This window comes from Apostichopus japonicus, chromosome 17 (genome assembly GCF_037975245.1).
Source record: "Apostichopus japonicus isolate 1M-3 chromosome 17, ASM3797524v1, whole genome shotgun sequence".
NCBI classification, from domain to species: domain Eukaryota; kingdom Metazoa; phylum Echinodermata; class Holothuroidea; order Aspidochirotida; family Stichopodidae; genus Apostichopus; species Apostichopus japonicus.
Genome location: NC_092577.1, coordinates 20,305,009 through 20,315,256, shown reverse-complemented (window position 1 = coordinate 20,315,256; position 10,248 = coordinate 20,305,009). Strand labels below are relative to the sequence as shown.

Genomic DNA, 10,248 nt, shown 5'->3' with positions numbered 1-10,248 from the left:
TTCCACTGCTTGGATCTTCTTTTGCAGCTCGGCAGTAAGGGTCCATGACTCACATGCATACAGGAAGATCGACATTACAAGTGCATGCAAGAGCTTCAACTTGGACCGGAAGGAAAAGTTGTTGTCGTTCCAGATTGGTTTGAGCTTTGCCAATGCTGCGGCTGTCTGTGCAGTTTCTTGCCAAGACCTCTGCCTTTGAGCCCTCCTCACTGATGATGGCTCCAAGATACTTCAACTGCTTTACTGTGTCCAGTTGTTGTCCTCTGGCCACGATATTCCTTGTGAATGGAGTTGTGCTGTTTGTCATCAGCTTGGTCTTCCCAGCACTGATCTCCATGCCATACTTTCTTGATGTGTCATCCAGGCAGCTCACAAGGTTGGCAAGTTCGTCCTCGTTACCAGCAAGCCCGTCAATGTCGTCGGCAAACCGGAGATTTGTTATGTTTCTTCCTCCAATACTGACTGTGCCATTATCATTTTCAAGGGCATCTGTAATGATACGTTCTAAGAAGATGTTGAACAGTGTGGGTGACAGTAGGCAGCCCTGGCGGACTCCGACCGTTGTATGGAACCAGTCTCCAACTACGCCTTGTAGAAGTACTGCACTGCTGGCTTTGGTGTATAGCTGCTTAATAGTTTGGATCAGCTTCTGGCCCATATTGTATTTCTTCGTTGTGGCCCATAACGACTCATGCCATACCCTGTCAAATGCTTTGTCGATAAAGACATGATGGATGTTTTGTTGATGCTGGCTATACTTTTCACACAGGACTCGTAGGTTGAAAATCTGCTCTGTGGTGCTTCTTCGACCACGGAACCCAGCTTGCTCTTCGGCGATGATTTCTTCAACTTGGGGTTCCTAAGTAATAGGACTTTTAGCATCACTTTGCTAGCATGGCATATGAGGCTGATGGTTCTGTAGTTCTGGCATTGTTGTAAGTTTCCTTTCTTGGGGAGAGTGATAATAAGTGACTGGGTCCACAGTGTAGGCCAATCTCCTGTCTGCCAGATCTTGTTGCAGATACGAGTAAGGACATCAGTTCTGTGTCTCTCCTCCATGCTTTATTAACTCAGCGGGGATGTTGTCTACGCCTGCAGCCTTCCCGTTGAGATTATAGTCCGGAATAACAACAAGAAAAGACAAACAATAACGGTGAACGAAAGATGACGTGATACACTTGTAAGTTTTCCCGCGATCATCGTTGTGTTAGCACTAATTTCCCGCCATTTTGTAAAGTTTAAGAAATGAATTATAAAAGTTGGTTAGGAATCATGTATCACATTTTGTTACATCTCATCCGTAAGAGGATGTACAAAAAACTGTTTCTTCAATTAGTCATGCGTAGCTACCAGGTGAGATGAATGTATTTTTAGCTAGCATGAATTGATCTATTAACAAAGGTCGACCTCCTAAAAATCACACCAAAAACTTCCAGCAATACGTTCACTGCGAATATTGCTGAACTCTGTATTACAAAATAATAACTGCAAATGTGAAAAGATATACATGTTGATTTGATAAGTACTAAAACAGATAGGCCTATTCGCATTCTCGACTTTCATTGAAATAGTTCGAGTGTAAAGCCCAGGCTACAAAGGTTGTGCCACCGTAAAGCGTTTAGTCTACACTCCATAAATTATTGAGTGCAATACTAACAAAATACACTGATAGTAAAATTTCTTCTTGGCAGCTTACCAAATTGCAGTTTTAACATTAAACCCAGTTAAAGGAGGATGACGTGTTGGGAGAAATCGCTTTCAGAAAAGGACATGTAAGAAAACAACATGCTAAATGCTAAATATATATTGTGATGAAAATTTCCACACAGTTCTGAATGGATGTAGCAGGTTGCATATGGGTGAGCTCTTTTCATTCAACATGCACAGAAAATTAATACGCAAAATGTATTTCAATCACATGTACCTATTTTGGTTTAGATTTTAACACTTCCCAATGCAACTCTACTGGTACACGTTACGCAATCAAAGTCAACCAGAAATGTGTTGTTTAACTTGTGAAATAAGGTAAATAAGGTAAAGAGTCAAACAACAAGTGTCTTGTCCTGTCACACCTGACAATCACACCTTTGAAGTGGAAGATGATACACAGTTCTTAATTAATCTGGCGAAACTATCGTGCCATTGTTTGCACTTGTTGACTGCTACTTTAGAAAACCTTATATCAGATAAATTCAAATGCGTCAATATAATGCGAAGTTCTAATGTACTCGACTATAAGGAAAATGGACTCTGGTAATTTTTTGGGGGGAGCAGATTTTCACACTTTCCAACTCGCTCGCTACCTCTGGAAATTCCGCGAAGCACATAATAAGAGCCCGTGGGAAGAAATAAGTACAAAAGGCAAATGTAACGAGCAAATTCGCTTAAAGGTACCTAGCATCGTGTAGGGAAAATCTGGATCTAACTTGAGTATGAAGTTTTCTAGTTATAATACAGTTATTTTCTAAAATATATCATGAAATAAATATATACGCCTAATTAATATCGTTCCGCGAAATACTGCAGTGCATCCCTGGAAGAAATTGCACGGGTATTATCTTGGCCGTCATGGGGATCTTCATATAACTGTTGTTGCCTATATTCCTCCGCTTCCTCAAGCCGGTTATCATTCACATGATCCCTCCTTAATTTACATAAGTTGTGTAGACTGCAACAGGCTATCACTTGGGTCGGTAAACTTTCCATGCTGGTGTCGTTCCTTTTCATCAAACAACACCATCTTTCCTTTAAGCCTTCCAAAAACATTTTCGACGACCATGCGTGCTCTACTAAGTCTGTAATTGGAAACCTTTTGGCCTTCTGTTAGTCGGCCTGTGTCGGAAAACCCCTTCATCAACCAAGGGAGGAGTGGATAGGCTGGGTCTCCCAGGATAACTATTGGAACTTCCTGACCTTGAACGGTGCGACACAGCTGTGAATATTAAATACAAATCATGTCTGTCTAGTGAATAAACATACATAAACATAACAACATTACATAACAGCAATCCAAGTCCGCATTTTGAGTCTTCTCAAACATATTCGTACAGATTAATGTGTTACTCACATCTCCGACGCTCGGGCACTTTTCTACACTAGTTATGTTATTGTTGGAATCCGAGTCAGAACAATTCAGAATTTATAGCATTTCACGTGATTATTGGAAGTGAAACTACACTAGTCAAGCTTGTAAGCAACATCGTTAATACTAAGGAAATAACATTTCGAAATTCTGCGAAAAACGCTGCCTTTATTAAAACGTTGGAAGTTTTTGGTTGGTGACTTGTCACTGATTTGAAAGATTTTTTAATATAGTTCAGCGAATGCTTACCTATGGAACACTTTATCTGTGGTCATTTGGATGTCATTCTTTTTTATACTATTTTAACTCATTTTCAAGTAATTTGTGGCCAATTTGCATCATTGCTGCCATTGGTTCATATTCAGTTTCAAATAAATCAACAAACAACGTATGTTACCGTACAATGCAGGTATTTCAACCAGTTTCAAGTGAACCACGGCTTTACCCCCCCCCCCCCCCCTTCCAAAGAAGGTGGATTCGCCTGATAGTCTGCCTTTCCCTGAAATTTTACACACTGTATAATGAACCGTTTGGAACATATTTACAACTTGCAGAATGTCTCCAAACAAGTTACACTGAATTGGAAAAAGTGGCAATTAGACCGGATTCCGCAAAAAGCAACCGGTGGATGAAAGCTGAATTTATGTTTTTCTTCAATATTGCTATATAAAAAAAAGGTCGCACATAAATAGTACTAACACTTCCCAAATGTTTACATATGAACAAAGAACTTCTTTCTTCCGTTTTTAAATGGTGTTTATTGAAAGCGAAACATGCGAATACACCATTAACTGTCACAATGAACAGGTGGTTAATTAAAATAGGTACTCTTGTGATAGTAATTAGTAATTTTTACATAGATCAATTCGCTCATTTGGGCAATGATTTCTTAAGCATCTATCAGTCAAAATGTTTCGTGCCCAGGTTCTTTCCTGGCTGACTTTCTTAAAAATGTATGCATGAGCCAAAAAATCCAGGCTAAATTATTACTTTAATATCTGACGTATTACATACCCTTCTTCCCCCTGGTTATATATGTTACATACCTGTAGCGGAAGTCAACAACCGCCTGTAATACAATGCTGTGAAATCCCTTCCTGTTATAGTAATCAGCTGGATGGTCAGTTGGAGAAATTATTGGAATATGGGATCCGTCGATCGCGCCAACACATTGGGGAAATCCCCACCGATTTTCAAAACCTTTAAAAGGTCTTTACATAATTTAAAAGTTACAAATTCTTATGTTAAGAAAAACACAACGCGATCATTTTTCGTCTCCAAAGGGGTAGACATCGGTAAAAAGTACGATTACGTAATAGATTCAGTGACGTCACGGGGAGAGCGCAGAAGAGTGCAAACATGTATATATTCTGCGCAGTGTATTGAGTATGTAGAAATCTCAAAATGATCCAAAATATTACTTTTCTCACCACTCTGTTACAAGAAAGTTAAGATTGGGATTTAGATGAAAAATCACAAGTTCATACATAAGACTTCTTTTTTTCCAAAATCCTTGCATTTTCCTCCTATCAAGCAACATAAACTCCGCAAAAATCGCCCACATTGACTCGTTCAGGGAAAGTCGAAAACAAATGACGTCATTTATTTACCAAGTCAAAAGTGCATGATATCGTCGCAGGGAACTGCTTATTGCTAACACATACAGCACTATAGACGCACTGTAGTACGCATATATACACAGCACCGCATACACAGCATAGCTTATACATATCGCGCAATGGCTGCCGGTGGCATTGACTCACAGTATTCAGATAGCAATAGCGAAGAAGGCCGGGAAATGGAGGACATGGTCGACAATCATGGGGAAGTTTTTCCCTAAATGTTCGAACCGGAGACCAGCGAAGATGGAAGCGGGATCGGACAGCGATGTCGAAATTGATCGTCTTCACGGAACACAATGGGTAACGTTAATGGTAGCTACAATCGTCGACAAAAATAGATGGGACACCCCACTACCCCGTATCTATGTTGGAGTTTCTGAGCGCTTTTGGCTACAACATTGAACGGGGACGCTTAAACCAGTATCCATTGAACCAAAACCAATTGAACGCTTAAACCAATATCGCTCGTTGCTGCTCATACTGTCCCATCATTTTCGTGGAGGATTGTAGCTAGAACTAGTAGGCTAGCCTACTAGTACTATATAGGATATAGTATATAGGATAGTTGTGTCACTACTTAGGCATAGAACCGATAAATGTTTCCTAAATTTGTTGATGGGGCAGCAAAATAACATGAGAGTGTGGTCGAGTTAAATTGAGGAGGTTACTATTTTCCTTAAAAGTTGTGGCATAACCTACCTGCCTTATGAACGTGCTTGTATTCATAGTTTAGTTTTGTTTCGTTGTGAAAGGAATTACATTAAGATATAGATTAGATCAAGAAAATTTGTGCACCATGTTCAAAACCTGCTTCTGATTAGGCCATTTTGTCCAATAACAAAAACTGGTGTAATGTCCTTGAGGTTAACCCTTATCATGCTGATTGACATAGTAGTCGTTTACACTGAGCCATGGAACCAAATGCCACCCAAAAATTGTCTACTATATCTTAAATCATGAAGTATGCCTTCAACTTTATATACACCAAGTTTGGTGCTTTTACCACAGAACCCACAATTCAACTAAATTTGTACACGTATCCGCCCCACTATAAGGGTACTTTCCCTTTCCCAGGGTGTGCAGAGTTTAGATCATTCATTCAACTCCGAACCCCCTGTCTGTGTCTTTCAGTAGGTAGGCGATAACGTTATAGCCCACGAGTGGGTTATCCATATCCCCTGAATACACCCACATGGGTACCTCTATTACACCATGTGTGCCCACTGCAAAACTTACTGCTACCCACCCATCCAGGTGAAGACCATCCAGGAGCTCTTCCACGGGTGTGACTATGACCCCTGGCATATTCTCCCGAATCCAATCCTATCGACACCTGGGAACCCGTGTCCCACAACACATACATTGGGGGAGGCCCGCACAATGCACCTCTATTACCAACCAATCTTACTAGTTTTTCCAACTTTTTAAGGGACAGGTGCAGTGGGCGGTTTAATGTCACCAAATGACTGTTCTACTGTTGGGTCCCCCCTCGTCCCTTAGAGGTGACCCTCCCTCGTTTCCCGATGGCCTCTGTGGACACCCTCGGGCATAGGTCACCACTTCCACATCGGAAGCAGTGGTTACACCGATCACCCACATTTTCTGATTTGCACTTAGGATAGCCCCTTTTTCCATTGTAATTAGCCGGCCTGTCTCTGCTCAAGGATTCCTGAATTTGGGCTACCTGCATTTTTAACTCTTTCAGATCCTCAATGTCCACCCTTAAACCATTTACACCCTTAAACCATTTAGGGATTCCCCAAGAGGATAGGCTTTCATTCCCTTTTTGTTACCTTTTTCGAGGTTTCCTCGGTAGCATGAGCTGCCTGGTATGGTTTCGTTTTGGACTGTTTCTCACTACTGGCGCTCTTGTGCAGTTTCTCCAAGAGGAGCTCATCAGAGATGGATGGATTTTCGGCCCGAATCGACTCACTGGTCAGGCCATTTGAGAATGCATGCAAAATATGGCCTGCACCAGCGGCTCCTCGTACCGCTGGCTGGTCTCACTCTTTCGAGGCGAATAAAACCCGCTGCCGAATACCAAGGGCCCTTGCAAGGAATTCCTGCGGTGTCTCTTTGGGTGCTTGTGTGAGACTGCTCGTGGTACAGCTCTGTGGCTCCATTTTCTTGATAAATGTGACCGCGGGATCCAACGAAGCTTTAGTAAGGTTATACCCGTCTTGCAATACAGATACCCCCGTAGATTCAGGCCTGGGTTGGTAACTCTTGTGGCCTAACAACTGTATACCTCGTTAGTAAGGTACAGTAATACAATCAGAATAGAGTACTATAATAAATGTAACCAAAAAGCGAGACATATCAGTATTCAAATGTGTAAGTATGTATTAGAACGTACGATTTGTATTAAAGGTCTGAGGCTGAAAGTAAATGCATGTACAGTAACAGATCCACAGCCTGTCAATCAAGTTTTCATACACAAATTTCCAAAAAATTAAATTGGTTGCACAAACTTTAAAAGAAACTACTGTGAGTGCAGTGAGTAAAGAGATTCAACTTGTTGTGACCCGGATCTCTCAATCCCACGGGCAGTAGGGACCCAAGCACCAGCCTACCAAGTCACATTTAAAACTGAGGCGGAGAGAGGAAAAACAGTTTAGTTTTGCTTGTTGTAACGTTAAGGCACAAGTTATTCAATGTGCCCCTGGGGTGTGCACAGGCCCCTGGGGTGTTGAACGGGCACCGACAGGTTCGGATCGACCTGAAACAGGACATTCCCTCCTTCCTGTAAAATCAAGAGGGTTCTTCCATTCAGTATGGTGCATCTATATCCAAGGAATGAGTTCAATCCCACTTGCCATTGGTGATCATATCGTGTTTATGCAGCTTACTGCACGTAGGCCTACACATGAACGTGATCATAAATTTTTAAGACAAAAAAATGTTCGTACTTACATCACTACTACTTGAATCATCAGAACCTCGCTTCTTTTTAGATCGGTTAGTACATTGTAACTTTTTCGTTTCGCAAGTACAATATTTCGTGCACAATCTTCCGCTAAGTTTACACGGACATGCGCCACGGCCACTGCTCCTACGACAAACATTATTGCAGTTGCAAGACACTGGATCCCTCCCGTAACGATCACGGGATTCTTTCTCAATTCCCAACGAGCTCATATTTGCTATCAAGTAAATGCTTTTATCTAAAAAATAGACGTCTTCGTAATTAAATCCCAAACGCTACGTTGCTGCGCGAACAATAGTGAAGGCTTACGACGGGCGTGCGTATCGTAACCTAATCGTCAAAAACTAAATTGTACGGCTGAAGTCAGCTGTTGTATTTACGTAATCATAAGTTTGGAGAAAATTAGAGGGCGATTGACGTTAACTATTTGGCTGGATTCATTGTGTGGCCCCTTTAAGTGTACTGACACTACTATTTGTGCATCTGGCAGTTGGCTTTCGTGGAGTGCGGACGTGTTTTCGCTCTCGCTCTTCATCTGTTACAGCTGTTATTGTACTGTGCTGTGCTATACTTCCCGCCAGACGGGTGTGATAGCTTGTGTTCGTGTGTTTTCCTCAGTTCGTATATCGTTTGTTGTTTCACTATCCTGTCTTTTGTTTGTTTTGTGTTACTCCCCTGTGGCCTAGCCACCTTCGGTATCATGGCATTGCGCCGTGATTCTCGGATAGTTAAGTTGTCGTTCACCGGTGAACAAGCTGTTCCACCGGTGCAAGTTTTTAGTATTTTGAAGAGCAAGGGTGTTGTTGTGCCTGGAGAGGTTGATGCTTTGCAAGCTCTCCAGGGTCGTAATACGTACGATTTACGTTTTACCAGTGACGTGGCCCGTCAGAAAGGTGTCACGTTGCTGAGTAACGTCGAGGGGATGACAGTTACTCCATACGAGCGATCCGTATGGGTAACTATCATCCACGTAGGACTAGAGGTGCGGCAGGAACTTGTCGTAACGGTTTTGGGTCGGTTCGGGGCTGTCAAGGCTGCCAAAATGTGCTCCTATGCACAAGCCCCTGGGGTGTTGAACGGGCACCGACAGGTTCGGATCGACCTGAAACAGGACATTCCCTCCTTCCTGTTTATAGCAGGGCATAAAGCCCACGTGCGGTATCCCGGTCAGCCCCGTACCTGCTTCAGGTGTGGGGAGACCGGGCACGAAGCCAAGGGCTGCCCAAACAAGAAATGTGGGCGCTGCCTTCGTCTTGGGCATGATAGCACCGCTTGCCCAAACGAGGTTGTGTGCTCACTATGTGGGAAGGAGGGACATGTCTTTCGAGCTTGTCCCTCCTCTTATGTCTCTAGGACTAAGAGTGGGGGTAAGTCAAGTTCCGACGCACCTACTACTTCACGAGAGGAGGGGGAATCTGGTGGGATTTTACCCTCCCCTGCACCTGGTTCACCCTCCCCCGTCGTTGCAGACCCCAACCCCGTGCCCGCACCGAGAAAGTCTCCACCAGCTTCCCCCATCAACTCGTCCAGTTCCGTCCCCAGTCCGCCGCCGGTATCGCCAGATCCGGAGGCTTTGTCTGACGGAGAATCGGTGGTCATCGATTCTCCGGAGGTTCTGTCTGACAGCGACTCCGGTGAATCGGTGATCAGCGAGCCGAAACGTGCCACTGGGACGAGCTGGTACGACGAAATGGGGGAACCCTCTCTTAAAAGGTCGGCTTCAAGTGACGACTCGGACGACGATATGTCGTCAAGGGCGCGCTTGAAGCTTACGGAATCGTCGTCTTCGTAGTTTTGCCCCACTGCCCTCTCATGGCCCATACACTTTAAGTTGCCACTTTGAACGTGAATGGCATGAGGGATCATCGCAAGCGCAGTCGCATTTTCCAATATTGTAAATCAATGGAGGTCGACTGCGTTTGCCTGCAAGAAACACATATTTTGGAAGAAGATGTCCCTCTATGGGCTTATGAGTGGGGTGGTGAGCTGCATGCTTCGTTTGGTTCGTCTTCATCCTGTGGCACTGTCATCCTTCTGTCAGCTCGTCAGGCGGGTTGTGCCACTAGGGTGGAGACGGATCACGAGGGCCGATTGGTTTGCATTCTATTCAAGTATCCACAGGGTAACATCGCCATTTGCAATGTGTATGCTCCCAATCGGCCTTCTGCTAGACGAGATTTTTTTAACACGCTGCCTTCCTTTGTTCCTGGTAGTGCGCCGTGTGTCATGGTCGGAGACTTTAACTGTGTCCCAGACTCGGGTCTTGACAGACTCGGAACTTCTGTGTCTGCAAGTCCCGACGCTGGGATCACAGAATTGGACAGATTCACTTCGGCACACCTTTTAGCCGATGTCTGGAGGCATATGCACCCGTGTAGTACGGGATATACGTGGGTGAGGCCTAACGGAGAAGATGCCTCCAGGATAGATCGAGTGTATGCGCCCGTAAGTTTTACATTTTCGGGTTGCGAGACGCTCAGCTGTCCGCTCTCTGACCATGACACTGTAGTAGCACGTTTTGTTTTGCCTTCCATTTTCCCCATCGGGCGGGGCCTATGGAAGCTTAACTGTCAGATTCTTGGCGAGGCAGAGTTCCGCCAGGGTTTCGAGACCAGGTA

General features: G+C 43.9%; 1 protein-coding gene across 1 annotated transcript; it reads right to left on the bottom strand.

Moving 5' to 3' along the window:
* Window positions 1–1,966: 1,966 nt before the first annotated feature.
* LOC139954705 (uncharacterized) lies at window positions 1,967–6,067 on the bottom strand. The gene is made up of 4 exons (XM_071954626.1): window positions 5,941–6,067; window positions 4,097–4,282; window positions 3,782–3,873; window positions 1,967–2,820 (listed from the first exon to the last, which is right to left on the bottom strand). The coding sequence occupies exons 1-4, from the start codon at window positions 6,065–6,067 to the stop codon at window positions 2,500–2,502; spliced, it is 726 nt and encodes a 241-aa protein (XP_071810727.1). The 3' UTR covers window positions 1,967–2,499.
* Between the last annotated feature and the right edge of the window lie 4,181 nt (window positions 6,068–10,248).

Bases quoted from the DNA above. Each gene is read 5' to 3' on its own strand.
- LOC139954705 (XM_071954626.1), bottom strand. From the start codon at position 6,067: ATGTATGTGTTGTGGGACACGGGTTCCCAGGTGTCGATAGGATTGGAT. The intron at 3,874-4,096 runs GTATGTAATACG...TCATTGTGACAG, and splicing joins TATAACCAGGGGGAAGAAGG to TTAATGGTGTATTCGCATGT. The intron at 2,821-3,781 runs GTTAGTACTATT...GCCGACTAACAG, and splicing joins TATGTAAACATTTGGGAAGT to AAGGCCAAAAGGTTTCCAAT.